The sequence below is a fragment of the Hevea brasiliensis genome, chromosome 7 (assembly GCF_030052815.1).
Source record: "Hevea brasiliensis isolate MT/VB/25A 57/8 chromosome 7, ASM3005281v1, whole genome shotgun sequence".
NCBI lineage: Eukaryota > Viridiplantae > Streptophyta > Magnoliopsida > Malpighiales > Euphorbiaceae > Hevea > Hevea brasiliensis.
The window spans coordinates 93,877,865-93,895,014 of NC_079499.1; the positions used below are offsets into that span (position 1 = coordinate 93,877,865).

Consider the following 17,150-nt stretch of genomic DNA (forward strand, 5'->3'; position numbering starts at 1 on the left):
CCCGGAGGAAGCCTTTTCTTGGAACGATTGAGGGTGTACCTGAAGCAATGTTTTCTTATTCCAAGTAGGAATTTTTATCTCTTTTTTTTTGTTTTTTTTGAAATTATGTTCTTCAAGGGATCTGAAAATCAGGAAAGCATCCTGGAAAATATTCGCTGGATCCCTTCGCATTTCTCCTTCATCTACCATTCTTCAGGACTTGTGGGGTAGTAATTTGTTGATAGGTCCTTGAAAGGTTTGGCTATTGCAAGTAAATTTTTTGGCCCACCGAAACTTGGGTTAAATTGTAATTAACGATTTTTTTATTCAATATTTATTAAGTAAGATAATAATTTATTAATTATATCGTGAATCACAATAAAAATGAATAACTTTAAAATTGATAGATAAAAAAAAATATTTAAACTTAGATTCTTGTGCTTTCGAATTAAAAAAAAAAACTAATTAAATTATTTCTGATTGATTGGTTTGTAATTTTTATTTTATATAAATAAAATCATTGAAATTTGATTTTATATTAAAAAAAATCATTTTTGCTATAATTTTGTAGAATTTTAGTCAAATTTTTTGTGTGATGATATATTATAATAGTTCTATAGCATATATAAAATAAAAATAATAACAAATAAATCTAAAAATAAAAATTAATACCAAATTATTTTACTAATATAAATTGAAATTAATTATTATTGAACTAGTAGTTCAATAATTGAGTATTTATCCCGTAATATATAAAGTTTATAGTTGAAGAAAGTAGAATATTTTATTATATTCATAATAAAAAGAAGGATATCTCATATCATAATTTTACTAATTATTACTCGATTCATTATTTTTTTTTAAATATGATTCATTAATTTTTTATTAAATAAAAAAAAATATGAATCACGCCATAATTATGATTCAATAGAAAAAAGGAAGTTACGCAAAAAAGATATATTAAAATTAGGTTAAGAAAAGGGTATAAAAACGTATGGACATGAATTGTATATAAATATTAAGGAAAGAGACAAGCAATTTGTCATGTGATGCATATAAAATGTCACTGTTACTGTTACTTCAAGAAGAACGTGAGTCAATGATATTTTTTTTTATCGAATCTATTATAAATTTAATATATAAAATATATGGTAAAATTTATCTATTAAATATATAAATTACATATATTTATATCTTAAATTTATAATAAATTAAATTTAAGTAAAAATTTCTCGAATCGATGTAGGTGTTGCCAAAAAGGTTTATAACACAATACTATAAATGTAGCCTTAACGCACGTTGAAATTTTTTACACCTTTCATTTTGTTAGTTGGATTGTCTCTTTGCTTAGAGTTGGTTAGCACGCTTTTCTCATTCATATCATTTATTTGAGAAAAAAAAAATTCCATTTAATACTCAAGTAAATAAAAATGTGATTTAGTTTAGTCGTTTTCTAAATGAGTCGAGTTTAACCTGAACCTAATTATTATGTTCATTTAATAAACAAGATGAATCGGAGCTTATTGATATTTGGCTCACTAAAGTTTACAAGTAGGCTCGCTAATAGGTTGACAAATGGATTGTTTAACTAAAATTAGTTAGTTTTAAATTTGTCATTTTGAACCTAATCAATATTGAATAATTTGGAACTTTATTACTTAATCTAAATCTCATTGAGGTTGCAAATGAGTCGAACTGTTTGTATTGGCTTGTTTAGAATGAGTCAAACTTGAATTTATTGATATTTAAATCGTGCTTGACTCGAGCTTGAACAATTTTTGATAAACTAATATTGAGCTCTTTAAAGCTCGGCCTAGCTTCCCTTGATTCATTTGTACTCGTACTTGCATATTTGTTGTTTTGTGGCTCATAGTTATTAGATGATTAATAATTGTTTGGAGATCTACAAGTTTAAAAGATGCAATCATGAATAGAAGTGAGTAGAATTTGATTTAAATAAAAAAATTGATTAAATCGACAATTTTATATTTTTAGTAATTGGATTTAATTTTGTATTCTTACATATTTTATTTATTAAGTTTGATTTATTTTTTGGGAAAATAGATAAAAATAAACTAATTTGAATAAAATTTTTAATTTATTATTATTAAATCTCAAATTAGAATTAAAAATTAAGTATATGACTGAGATTTAATTTGAAATGAGTCCAACATAAATAAAAAATTAATGTAAAATAAAACCTAAATCAATTAAATTAAATTAAATTAAATTGAATCAAATTGTTTTAAATAAATTTGATATAATTAGCTTAATTTGATACGATTTGATTTATTAAAAACTTTAATTTATTTATTAATTTTTTAAATTGAATCGAATTAAAACAACCAATGCTCATTCCTAACCAGGAAATGTATATTCTTCTCCCCTAATTTAATTTAATTCATACAATAATTTCACTAAAAATACTAATTAATACAGAAAAATCTCACACTCACCATTCAAAAATTAACAATCATGATAGAATTTAATTAGATATGTTATTATCCTCAGGTTACAAAATGAGAGAACAACATGTTGGTAATTAATATCAGGTTTTCACCAAACACCTTAATAATTAAAATATTAGGAGCAAGTCGAGAGGATTAATATAATAATTCAAGTATCAGTCTTGCAAGAAAAATTTCAAGATTACACACATATATATATGTATATATAAAGCCACCGACGAATCCTCATTGTAGATAGGGTGATTTTTATGGGTCCAGGCAACAACTCCTGACCATAACCCAGTTATGGTTTCTCAGGAGGCTTCCTTCTTCCCCACAAGATCTTCTGTCTCCTGTGATTATAACTAATAATTGATTATACATATTGCCAAAAGATAAAATATTAAATAACATTATTATTAATAATGTATATATACCTAGCTCCTTTTGGTTTCCTTTCTAATTCATGCATGAAGTTTTACTCGTAATTGCACTTGTTCTTGAGCGAAATTGCCACATTCATTTCTTTTGGGTCCATGACCACCAAGCATTCCACCTTCTTGTAGAACTTGGGCTTCACTAGCTTCCCTAAAACATAAGCTCTTGATCGAACCTTAAAATTAAGTGTCAATGGCACTGGTTGAGTTGGTGCACCATTCAAGCTGCCCAAGTTAGCTCCTCCTCCATACAATGGGATATTGCTCCCCTTTAACATTACTGTTAATGATCTTTGACTCTTTCTTGATTGATAGAACTTTCTTATCTGCAAAACCCATTATCCAATAAATTAAAACTTCCACATATAATTTCTGATAAAAATAATACTAAATTAGCATGATATGTAAATATAGAATCAAAATTCACCTCACATTATTTTTTTATTCAGTGGACTCTAGCTTTAATCAAGATTTGAACTTGAAGAACTTGAGACCTCGTGATTTTGAAGATTATTAGAGTTATTTCGAGCAACGAATTACACATATCAATATATATGAATATATTAGTTTTGTATTTTTTATTATCCTTGTTTGAAAATTAAAATTTTATAAAAATTTCAGTCAATTAATTTTTTTAATCTATTTTTATATTTAAACATAATAGATAAAAAAAATGAATTCTTTTTAATTAAAAAAATCATTTAAAGAAAATAGAAAGAAATCTAAAATTTTATGAGAATTTAATTTAATTGATTTCTTTTATATTAATTTTTACGTTTAAAATGAAAGAATTCCATTCGTTTCTATTAATTTTTTTTTTCATTTTAAAAAAAATAGAAATCATGAAAATTTAATTAAATTTTTTGTCCTTATAAACGATTTTTTTAACCCAATAATCATAAAAAAAATAATGCAGATTAATGATAGAGCGAAAATTAGAGAAATGCTTACGGTTCCAGTAGCCACAGTGAGTTGAGAGTAGGTTAGATCCAAAGGTGTTGATGTTACATGAACCCCAAAGAACGTAGCAGTGTTGCGAAATGTGAGCTTCACGGAGCAGTTCATTGACACCATTTCTGTGGCTACTCCTGAGAAATCCGAACCAGCTTGTACTGCAAATTGATCAAACACTATACTCTACAACGAAACAAACAATCAACATCCCATTGCAATGGTCAACCTCTTAATTGTGCAATATTTTCATTCTTGCATGCTTGGTGTAGTTAATTACCTTCATGGTGATTGTAGGTTTCTGAGGCCGACTTGCACCCCAAAGAATCAACGAAAACACAGAGAAAAGTATAAAGAAGCCTACAATGAAAGCAACAAAATAGCAACGACGAGGCAAGCCATGTGGGGAAATATCTCCATCCAGAAGACCCTCTTCTTCAATGGCGTCAAACTCCTTCAATGGCTTCCGGCTGACTTTTTGGTTGGATCCATCAGTCTTGCGGTGGGGCTTGAGGGAACCAGAGAAGCGAGTAGAGGAGGACTCCCGGGAATGAGGCCCTAAGGAAGAGTTGGAGTGGGAGTGAGGAGGCGACCCCACGGGGCTAAGAACTGGAGTGGAGTGGAAGGAGTTTGTGGTTTTCTCGCCATCATGAGAGTCCCTTGATGGGCTCTGCACGTAGTATACAGGGAGGCCAGGCGGGGATGATCTTGTAGGAGATGACTGAGTTAGGCTGCTTACCTCTGAGTCTGTCTTCGATAGCTGAGCTGACATTGCTAATTAGTTTGATAAATTAAGAAAATGCTGTTGATTGGAACTGATGGGTATTACAGATTTTTGCAGAGGAGATGAGCAAGTGAAGAGGGAGAAGAGTAGTGTGTTTGATTTTTTTCTTTTCTTTTGTTTAGGATCTCTAGAACGTACGTCATGGAGGAGCACGTTGCTATGGATTTGTTTAATGATATCGAAGCGTTGATTTTGAAGGTAATTAATAGGAGAAGGTGGGCTTGGCAGTAATTATCTGGGATTTGCCTATTTGATGATGCTTTTTATTGTCAACTTTCATCATTCTTTTAGGTTCCAAACCATTTGCAAGCCGGAAAAGTACAAGGCAATATTTTTGGGCCATCTGTGCGGGCATTGGCCCAAGTTCACCTGCTGGCTGCTACCCTACCATGTGTTAGAGTAAGGTCTCTGGAATATTTTATGTGGACTTAGTTAACCATGTGAACTGTGATTATATACATTATAATTATTGATATAAAAATATCTAGAAAGTTTTTCTAATACACTTATCTAAATATACAACCTATTGAAGTCTTAGAAACACATTCATCAAAGAAAAGTTATAATTAATCAATAAATTTTAATTTAGTGATGCTGAAGTTAGATGAAATTTCATGTTTGAATATCAATTAATTTGTGAAATCAAAGATGATGACAGAAAAAGAAAATTCATCTCAAGATTTCCAGGATCCAACTCATTTGACACAAAAAAAAAAAAAAAAAAAAGAAGAAATAGGCAAGATCTAACTGGAGAATCAATTTGTGGGCAGTGGATGCGTCCTTGAGGACCCTTCTCGTCACATGGCAGACTACCTAAAATTGAGTTGACCCTTGGCACTCATGAATCTTAGAATCCACGAGTCTATGATACTAATGAAACTTGCAAGTAGATAAAAGTAAAACATTCTCTTGCAGTTTACTTAATTACATTCAAATGAACGATCAAGAAATTAAGTCACAATCACTTGTTTCAGTGAAGTCGGCACACTTTCAGTATCTTCTTTACTTAATTCTTTATAATTTTTCCTTGCGTTGTGATCTTCAAAGGGCCACCTTATTTCTTGCGGAAAATGGCCTTACAAGTGGACTGTAAGCACCGAAAATATTAAGATGAGATGCGGTGTCGAGAAATTATCAAATAAAGGTGAATATGCAGAAGATGTTATTCAAAACAGCATCTCGTGACCGAACGTCAATCAAAATAGTATATTAAGGCCAGACGCTAATTAAAATAATATCTAACATTTAAATAAAATTTTTTTATTTATTAAAATTTTAAATTAGAAGTTGTACGCTAATTATAGTAGCGTCCAACTTATATCAAAATTTTTAATTAATTTATTTTAAAATTTTTATAAAATAAAATATAAATATTATTTTAATAAATAATATTATAATAATTAATAATATATATTATAATATTTTTATTTATAAAAGTTATTTTTTATTTAAAATTAAATTAAATTATTTTAATAAATTAAAATTAAAATTTTAAATTAAAAGCTGAGTATAATTTTTACTAAATTTTTTAACTAATTTATTTTAAATTTTTTATAAAATAAAATGTAAATATTATTTTAATAAATAATATTATAATAATTAATAATATATATTATAATTTTTTTTTATAATTTTTTTTTATGTAAAATTAAAGTACTCTTGTCTCTGTTTCTTGGACGATCATTTTCCCTGTTTCTTGCGGGTCTTGGCATGGGGTTTGCAGGTCATAGGCCGTGGAAACATGGAGAAAGCTAGCTACGCAATTTTAAATTACTCTTGTCTCTACTATCGACACCTACCTCTACTTTCAGTTTCAGACAGCCTGTGATTACGCTAGGTTCCAAATTCTGCATTCAAATATATGACATTTATGGTTGTTGGCTGGACGATAGGCTTCAAGATTGGACATGATGTGAACTAAAAAGTTTGTTTTCCACGTATCAAAAAATGTGCAAGTCTTGATGAAATTCTTTTCTATGATTTGATTAATAATTTTGTCATGATTTAGCATGCTCGTGGGTGCACATGCCACTGATGGATGAGAATGAGAGTGATGCGTCTTGTGTGCAATATCTTGAGCCCAAATTGGTCCATGGGACTAATTTAAGCAGGCTTCAGGATGCTTGAGTATCTTTATGATGGTCCTCTTGAGCTATGCAAGTAAAGGAGTGTTATGAATTTCCATAAGCCATGCTTCCTCTTAATTGATAATCGATGAGAAAAGGCTTTCGAGACAGAGCACAATGGATACCTGCAACAAAACCAAAAACTGAGAGAAGATTCTCGACTTTGGGCAGAGAGTTTTACTCTAATTCTCAAGTCAAAAACCTCGTTTATAACAGGATGTTTATAAAAATATGTTAAGTTTTCATACTTCAGGAATGTATATTTATAGTTGAAGAGCTATAATTTTTGTTGTAGTTTATTATGAATCGGAAATCAGTTCCATCTTGATCCCTTAATTTCATGATAATCTTGTTATACTGTTTCCATTAGGAGTTGAAGTCGTTTCCTATTAGGGGATGACTCAGACGATAGTTGATTTAGTCTTGAATTCGTTATTTGGTATTATCAATTGGTAAGTCCTCTTAGATATGAACCTTTCGATTATGTCACAGCTTACACCTTACTAGTTCATATCTAAGAGGACTTACCAATTGATAATACCAAACAACTAATAATTAGCGAATATATATAAATACCATAATCGAAAATAAAATAGGATGTACAATAGCAAATACACCTTACCAAAATAGGATGTACAATAATTAGTAAATAAAAATACCATATATTATATAAAATATAAAGTTAACCGTACAAGTAACAAGTTCAATTAGCAAATATATATAAACAGTATCATGTTACAGATTTGGTGTGCTTTGATAATGAGATCAATAGAATCACTGGATGGGCCGGATGATGATACCATCTGCCTCGTCATACTCTTCATCTCCTCTTGCAAAGAGTGAAACTGCTCATCACTCTGCTGCTTGAGGTGCAATATCTCCTCCTCAACACGTTGCTGGATAATTCGCTCTTGATCTTCCCTCATGCGCATGATCTCCTCCTCAAGCACTCTGATGCGGTCATCAGCAACATGATTTGTCACCGCAACTGTCCTGCATGAAGTGGCAGAGCTGCTGAATGAGTCTGGGTACAAAGTTGAAACATGAGAGCCCAAACTATACACACGCCGCTTCTTCTCTCCACCCACAATAGCCAAGTATAGGCGATTCACATTTGCTAAGATCTCCTGTGAATCGTCATCCTGTGACTTCGAAGTAGCATCAGCAGTAGCAGCTACCATAGCCTCTATTTGATCATGTGTATAATTATTAGAGTTAATAATTAATTATAAGTAACAATGAAACTAGGAAAATAAAATTTAAAAATTCCAGTATACAAAATTAATAATTAAGAAAATTTTGACAGAATCTCATCTGTAACAGGACATATCATACCTGCGAATAAGGTAAAATAATGTTCCTGCGTATAAAATAACACTTCCAATATCCTCTTTATACCATCCACTACTACAATATTTATACACAAACACAAGAACTTCTAACATTAATTATATAGCTCAATTTATAATAGTCAATCAACAATATTATATTGAATCATATCACTGTTATATTAACTTTGATAATGAAATATAAATATTAATACAAATAACAATAAATGTGAAAATTAAATATATACAATAAATGATGAGTGTGGTCTAAATGCCATGAGACCCATAATAAGCACAAGATCCAAAAAGCAAGAAACCCAGCTAGTTTCACAACAGCAGTAGCGACCCCGATAATTATTCATTCCTACACTTTTCATTAAACTCAGACACCATTATTTGATGTTATGAATCCAGACACCATTATTTGATGTTATGAATCCATATTATGGCACTTGGATGCCATTGTGAATCCATATAGTTCAAGCTTATTATCATGCTAGATGACAAATTAAATCAGAGAATGATGCCCAATTATAAAATATGATAATAGAGTTTAATAATATAATATAATATCCAAAACACCTAACTTTTACGATGCCAATTAAAGGATGTTTAGGAAAAGAGGATATCATACCTCAACTGCATTCTTCGAAAATGGTCAGGTTCCTTGACTAGATCATTGATAGCCTGGTTACATGGTTGCATTGGTGAAGACTGGCTAGTCATTTGAATCTATACAACCACATGAAATAGATTAAAACCCCAAAATCACTAGAGAGAAACTTCCATATACTTTCCAAATTCCTAGTTTGCCAAGTTTTAAACCATAGTTGATAAGAACTTCTCATACGTTATACAAGCTACTCATCTCCATGAAGTTGCAATATTGGACAACATATTGACCATCTATCTAATGGATGCTCATTTATATGCCAAATACAAGAGATTTTTTTTAATAAACCATCGGGCAAAAGTAGACGCAAAAAAATGATGGAATTCAACAGTTACGGCCAGCTTCTAAACAAATTTTTAATTAACTTAACCAAAGAGATCCTAATTAAAAAATTAAATCAGTTGTGAGGTACATATTCATTTTCCATTAGAATGTAATGGCACAGTCATATCAGAATCGAGTGGTGGTGATGGTATGAAGATCAATTGTACCCATCACAACAATCCTAGCATTAATTTCAAGCGGAATCACATTTTTAATAAAGGAAAATAAAAGGCATTGAACTAATTTCTAAGAAACAGCTTTCTAGGTATAATTTTGAACCATTAATCAACAATTATTGCTCAAAAACAACTATAAAATTATGGATTACCAACTAGTAGAAAAAAAATTCTTAGATGAAATGAAAATCTAATATATGTTGAATACCCAAGTGAGGTCCTGTGAGAATGGTAGGGTTGTGCATTCAATTTTTTTTTTTTAAAAGGAAAAACTATATCCTCATAATCTCAAATGATCAAAATATTGTCTCTTAATGTTGAAAGATCTCATACTCCAACTATGCACAGTTTCATATATATTCCAATTGCCCAGTTAATTTTGACAAAATAGACTTTAGATAAAGAATGGCATACCTAGTAAAGAAAAAGAAAAATGTAAAAATAATCATCCAACCATATTGATACTAGATTTACTCACAATTAGGCACAAAGTGAACACCAAGAAAAGAACAACTAGATACCATTTTTAACGGTTAGAATGAAGTGAGCACATGGGTTTTTGGGTATAGATGAGAAAGTGAGAATAAGAAGGTTACCTTCTTCTCGCTATTTTCAGTAGCCTTGCCAATTTTGATGCGGTTGAGGCTTTTTGGCAGACCTATCATCTTCCGAAAGGAAGTCGCATGGTGTTGGTCTCGCGGATAATGAGGCTGCGTTAAGCATCTACTCGTTCCTAAATAGTAATTGGAAAGCATTCGATTTTAGAGTTTCTTACTTGAAAAATTGCAGGAATCACTAAATTAGGCTTTTACCAAACTAAGGCTTCCAAAAAATACTATTTTGTCAAATGGGTTTTCTAGTCTGTGTATTTGAGAGGGCAGAGATGAGAGATAGTGGCATTGTGATTTTGGATTTGAGAGAAAAAGGGTAGCGAATGGCGCTAAGGGGAAAATAAAAAAGGAGGAAATTTTACTTTTGTCAAAAGGAAAAAGCGATATTTTTTTTTAAATGAGAATTTTATTTAATTTTATTAATATTATTTAAAATAAATTATTTTTTCCTTTAATTTTACATCATTCCGTATTTACTAATTATAAAAAGTAGATGGTATATTTATTCAGCATTTTAAAATTTCAATTTTTTTAATTTTACCTACTAAAATCAAAATAGTCTGTAATTTAGTATTTAAAAATGTCATTTATTATTTTTATTTAATTTTAATTGCCAACCAAATATAGTAGTCGATATATTTGTTTAGTATTTTAAAATTTTACCTTTTTAATTTTTTATTTAATTTTACCTACTAAAATAAAAATAGTTGGTAATTTGACATTTTAAAATTTCATTTTTAATTTTTTATTGAATTCTACCTACTAAACATAATATTCAGTAATTACCAACCATGAAAATTATCGGTATACTTGTTTAGCATTTTAAAATTTTATTTTTCTATTTTTTTAATTTTACCTATTAAAATTAAGATAATCAGTAATTTATCATTTTTAAATTAATTTTTTAATTTTTATTTAATTTTACCTACTAAACTAATAATAGTCAGTAATCGCCAACTATAAAAAGTCATCCGTATTTTTTTTTTTTACATTTTACAATTTTGTTTTTTTATTTTTAGTTTACTTTTACCTACTAAATGCATCATAGTCAGTAATTACTATTAAAATATTTAGTCGATGTATTTTATCATTAGTCACTACATTTGCCGCTAATTTTTTGTGCCACTTTTACCTATATTATCATATTTTATTAATTTTATATTATTAATTTAATTTAATAATCACAACTTTAATTTAATTTAAGTATGATTAATAATCACAATTTAATTTAATTTAATTATTAATCATAATTATAATTTATTATTATATTTTATTAATTTTATATTATTAATTAAATTATAATATAAGAGCATATCACAATATTATGTATAAAATTCAGTGACATTTACAGTTTAATTTATATATTTTTAAAATTTATTAATTTATTAATTAAAACTTTCAGATTGGGTCACAATTTAGATCTATAAAAATATATCCAAAATTCAAGTTATATAAAAATAACAATTTAGTTAGAAAATTCTAAAAATAAGCGTTTGTGATGGATTAAATTATCTGTCATAAATTTTAGACGAAAAATACAGTTTCGTCACAAATTTGTGACAAAATATATTTTGTCCACAAAAATTTGTGATGGATACTTCAATTCGTCACAAATTTGTGACGGATAACACAATTCGTCACAAATGTGTGACAAATATATTAATTCGTCACTAATTTATGACGAAATAATATATTTGTCACAAAATATTTGACATTTTTATGTTTTTTGTCAAAGATTTGTGACGGATAAATATTCCGTCCCAAATTTTTTGACTGCAAGATTTTTCCATCACAAATTTTTGACGAAAAAAGTCATTTGTCATAAATTTTTGACAGATTAAAGATGAAATATATCATCCGTCAATAATTAAAATATAAAAAAATAACTAAAAAAATTTGTGATGGATATTCCGTCACAAATCTGTCAAATTATGTAATCTGTCAAAAATCTGTCTCTAATTTGTGACGAAATAATTCCGTCACAAAAAATCCTTCACAAAATTCACTTTTTCTTGTAGTTCCTTCTCCTTCTGTTTGCCCTTATTGTTCGCTTTTCGTTCCTTCTGCCCTCCTGTCCTCCTTGCTATTGTTCCCTGAAGCCTAGTTAGACGAAGCCTTAACAAATTCCTAAAATGCTCAACTCCTCACAACCTTGCCTTTGCCTTGCCATGATGTTGTTGTCGTCCGTCATCAGCCATGCAGTCGCAGCCCTTGCAAGTTGCAAGACCTTGCCTCCTCTCTCCAGTCAACATTGTCCTCTCCTTAGTGTCTTCACTGTCTGTGGTGATGGCGATTGTGAGTTTTTTTTGGGTGTTCTTAGTACTCCAATTAGTTAAATTTTATTTCTGTTGGGTGATTTGAAAAATAGGTTGAGATTATTTGAGATTTGGATTTGAGAATTTGTTAATTGATTTTGTTTGAGATTTGGATTTGAGAATTTGTTAATTGATTTTATTTGAGATTTGGATTTGGGAATTTGTTAATTGATATTTTTTTGAGATTTGGATTTCTATTGATATGTAAGATAGCTTGATTTCAATTTGATGTTTGATGGTGTTAATAGCTTGATTTCAATTGATATTTGATGGTGTTCGAAAAGGGATGCATCTGTGTATTTGACTTTTTTTTGCTAACGGAACTGATTAACTAATTCGAACCAAATCAAATTAGTGCAGTTCGGTTCCGTTTAGTCTCTTGCCTATTCGATTCGGTGCGATTTCTCAAAAACATAAAATTTCAGTTTTCAATTTATTTAGTTCGATTTAGTTTGGTTCAGTTTCAACCAAATTCTCACCCCTAGTTCTTGGAGGTTTTTACCTCTAAAACCCCTAGTTTCTCAACCGGAGTGTTGGGAAAGTTTTTATAAGTTACATATCATTTGTTATCAATATTTGCAACTTTGGATTTATGCAAAGGGTCGGTATCTCGGGAACATTATAACGCCACCTTGGTGGCTACTTGATCCCTCAAAGCCTAAAGACGATGATAAAAAATCTGCCATTTCCTCTATTTGCTCAAGTTCCATGGTCAAGTGTTTCTTAGTCTCTTTCGACTCTTAATTGCTTCCTCGTCTTCTTGGGTTGCTATATGGTTTGAGGCCTTTCTCATTTAGGCATTTTTGTTGTGTCAACTTTTTTTCACTCTCTCGAACTTATATCCATAATGTTTGCCAGCTTTAGAAATTATCATTTTTAAATAAATGTAATTCTGCCTTATATATACTTTATGCTTGACTATTGTTTCAGACGTCGTTTCTCTTTCACTTTTTTTTTTTTTTAAGTTTTCGTCCATGTCATTTGACTTTGTGCAGTTTGTACTCGACCTTAGTATAATTTGAACTGAATAATTTGAGCTTGGCCCTTACCTCTTGTTTGGATTGAGTGCAACGTGGTTTATTAATGTATCGTAACGTATTGTATGGCTTTTATTATTAACATATTTGGAAAGATGGTATGGTACAAGATGATTTAATAACCTTTTCTTCTTTGGTTATGGTATGGTATGGTATAAAAAATATGATAATTACTAAAATACCTTTATTATTGTTCTAAATATATAAAGGGTTATTGATTCCCTTGATTGCATACTGGTGCTGGGCAGGTTCCCTTGGCAATGTGACGCTTGAGATGGTTGGTACCATATGCAAAACTTTGCTTCCACTGCATCACATACAATTTCCATTGTAAAGTATTCAAATTATTGAAAATGCATGTACAAGGATTTTTAAGATGAATTTTTCCGTAAACATCTGCTCAAGTATTTTTCACCATCAACTTAAAGAGCATCCATAAAAGCACATGTTGTTTACAAAAATTCAACTTCAAAAATACCAAAATAACATAGGATTCTTTTGAGTTCACTGTAATGTTTCCAATTTGCACTTGAGTAGAATATGTCTAACCATAATTCATAACATATAGAAATACTATTAATATTATTGTTGTCTTCATTTGTCAATAGAAAGCATCAACAAACAACTTTTGTGTTGCTCCCATGGACAACCAATCACCGTTCTCAACATTTGGATTTTGAGATAGAGTGATATAAGCTTTGAGCATCGTATCTTGTTCGAAACCCAAGTCCGATACTAATTGCCAAATCTCACTCTAACGAATTGAAGGTTTATTTGAGAGGTTGTTGATAGCACTAGCAACATTATCAAGCCCCTCTTTCAATATTGCCAAATCATCATTGTCAGATTTTTTAGACTTCTTTGACTTAGAATTTGAAGCTTCAGATTTTACGTTGGATATAAGTGTATTACGAGTGGGTGCATCTTGATATTCATCCTCACATTCATTTAAATTTTCTAAAGTAAAAGCATTCTGAGAAACAATATAATCTACTTCATCAATGGTCATTGAGCTGGGATCACCTGTCTTTTTCTAGCATTTTGAGTAATTCTTTTTCTTATCTCTGATGCAGTTTCAGCTTTCTTTCCAATAGCCTTATCTTTTCCAAATACCTTAACCAATTTCTCATAATTACGAACAGGTTTATTCCTCCATTCGGTAGCTTCAGGTTTGGCCTATATATGTAAAACCACAAATGACAACTTGTTATTACCTTGACATATTAAAATAACTAATGCCCATAAACACAATAAAAGAAAAGAAAAATCGAAGAAATTATGTGAAATTACCTCAATTAAAGGAGCTTAAACTTTAGGTTCAGCATTCCACATTTCTGTAATTGGATCCCAAGCAAAACCACTCATGCCATTGTAGAAAATATCATAGCATCTGGAAAATAGTCTTTTTATGTTTTTCATATGATTGTGAACTCTTTCCTTGTCTATTGGCTCATCAAGAATTTCTGCTTCAACTCATTCACAATATTATCTAATGAATGTGTTGTAAAAGTTCCACCAACCTTATTTCCAAGCATGTGTTGATTTAAGTATGTATCAATTAAAGCATCATCCATTTTATTTGACCAAAGACATGTGACATGTCCATTCGAAGCATTTGCATTACTTGAGTAGGGATTTGTCCTTTTTGGCATAGTTGGATCTCCATAATAATGATAGTAAATATACATAACAACTTTAAGAACAAATAAAACTTTTAACATTCTTCAATATTAATACTAAACCACACCCAGATAAATTAAAAAATATAAAATTTAACGTAATTCGGTGTAAACTTACTCAATCAACAAATTCACTATTAAGAAAAAATAATAATACAGTCACTAATTATTTTTCTCAATCTTAAAATCACTCAAACAAAACACGTTGAAATTGGCGCACCTCTTCACTTCACGAGCTCCTAATATAATAGCTAACCATATATTTATATATATAAATCACTAAAATTTAGTCCTTTTGAGACTCTAATTATTAAACTTCATAATTTAAATTTTACCAAACTTTCAATTTTATCTAATTTCTTAATTCTAATCTAACTTGAATTCTAACAAATATCATGAAACAGTAATCAACAATACAATCTATTCAATAAAACACATGTCCAAGATAACAAAATAAAAGGTTGCATATATAAGAATAGGCATCAGAATCCGCGACAAGGATAGGTTAAGTCGTAGAGAGATGCATTGATGCCCAGACTAAATCATTCATTGTAATTAGCTCGCATATGAGTTGCTATAGAATCCCCATGCAACTCCCTTCTCCTAGTTTCTTCATTATTTTCCTTAAAAAAAGGTTACTTCCTTGGCTCATCATAATGATTTGTAAGTTTAGCATCAACTTCTGCAAGTAAATTGTCGGGTTTTTTATCAAAGGGGTGCAATGAAAATAAAAAAAAATATCAGAAAATGGTGGGTTTAAAGCTAATTATTAAAATGGAGTAAATTATGCTGAAGAAAAGAGAGTGGAACGCTAATTATAATAATATTTTAAACTCCGATGCTAACGTTTAAATTTTAAAAATAAAAAGAAAGTTGGATGCTATTTATAATAGCGTCCAGCTTTTATTTTAATTTTTTTAATATTTTATTTTATATTTTAAATAAAATATAAATATAATTTTAATAAATAATATTATAATAATTAATATTGTATATTATAATATTTTTATTATAAAAAATTATTTTTTAATTTAAAATTAAATTAAAATTTTAATTAAATATAAAATTAAAGTAAAAAATATTATTATAATAAAATAATTAAAAAAATTAAATGAAAAGTTGGACGCTAGTGTCCAGCTTTTTATTTAATTTTTTAATTATTTTATTTTTATATTTTAAATAAAATATAAATATTATTTTAATAAATAATATTATAATAATTAATATTATATATTATAATATTTTTATTATAAAAAATTATTTTTTAATTTAAAATTAAATTAAATTTTAATTAAATAAAAAATTAACATTTTAAAATATTATTATAATAAAATAATTAAAAATTAAAACGAAAAAAATTCGAGGCTACTCTTTTCATTTAATTTTTTTAATTATTCTATTTTATATTTTAAATAAAAAAATTTAATTTTTTATTTAATAATAAAAATAATAAAATTTTTTTTATTTAATTAAAATTTAATTTAATTTTAAATTAAAAAATAATTTTTTATAATAAAAAATTATAAAATATAATTTTAATTATCATACTATTATTTATTAAAATAATATTTATATTTTATTTAAAATATAAAATAAAATAATTAAAAAATTAAAAATAAAATCTGAACGTTATTATAGCGTTCAGATTTTTTGTTTTAATTTTTAATTGTTTTATTATAATAATATTTTATATTTTAATTTTTTTTATTTAATTAAAATTTAATTTTAAATTGAAAAATAATTTTTTATAATAAAAATATTATAATATACAATATTAATTATTATAATATTATTTATTAAAATAATATTTATATTTTATTTAAAATATAAAAATAAAATAATTAAATAAAAAATTGGACGGTCTAGCTTTTCATTTAATTTTTTTAATTATTTTATTATAATAACATTTTATATTTTAATTTTTATTTAATTAAAATTTAATTTAATTTTAAATTAAAAAATAAATTTTTATAATAAAAATATTAAATATACAATATTAATTATTATAATATTATTTATTAAAATGATATTTATATTTTATTTAAAATATAAAATAAAATATTAAAAAAAATTAAAATAAAAGCTAAGTAACGTCCAACTTTATTTTTATTTTTAAAATTTGAACAATATTTATGATAGCGTCCGAATCTCAAAATGTTATTATAATTAGCGTCCCGCCTTCTTTTTTTCCACTTCAATATAATTCACTCTATTTAGGTCCACGCTTTCTGGTATATTTTTATTTTCATTGCACCCTTTTAGTAAAAAACCCTAAATTGTCAT

The 17,150-nt window shown here is 28.0% G+C and overlaps 1 protein-coding gene across 2 annotated transcripts; it reads right to left on the reverse strand.

Moving 5' to 3' along the window:
* Window positions 1–2,490: 2,490 nt before the first annotated feature.
* Window positions 2,491–4,755, reverse strand: LOC110673663 (uncharacterized). Of its 2 annotated transcripts, XM_058150186.1 has the most exons (4): window positions 4,095–4,755; window positions 3,815–4,000; window positions 2,864–3,189; window positions 2,492–2,779 (listed from the first exon to the last, which is right to left on the reverse strand). In XM_058150186.1, the coding sequence occupies exons 1-3, from the start codon at window positions 4,584–4,586 to the stop codon at window positions 2,905–2,907; spliced, it is 963 nt and encodes a 320-aa protein (XP_058006169.1). In that variant the 5' UTR covers window positions 4,587–4,755; the 3' UTR covers window positions 2,492–2,779; window positions 2,864–2,904. The 2 variants fall into 2 exon arrangements, with proteins under 2 accessions (XP_058006168.1, XP_058006169.1); XM_058150185.1 differs by having other exon boundaries at window positions 2,491–3,189.
* Between the last annotated feature and the right edge of the window lie 12,395 nt (window positions 4,756–17,150).

Excerpts from the sequence above, each read along its gene's own strand:
- LOC110673663 (XM_058150185.1), bottom strand. The coding sequence starts at position 4,586 with ATGTCAGCTCAGCTATCGAAGACAGACTCAGAGGTAAGCAGCCTAACT. Across the intron at positions 4,001-4,094 it reads AACCTACAATCACCATGAAG|AGTATAGTGTTTGATCAATT; the intron begins GTAATTAACTAC and ends GTTTCGTTGTAG. Across the intron at positions 3,190-3,814 it reads TCACTGTGGCTACTGGAACC|ATAAGAAAGTTCTATCAATC; the intron begins GTAAGCATTTCT and ends TGGGTTTTGCAG.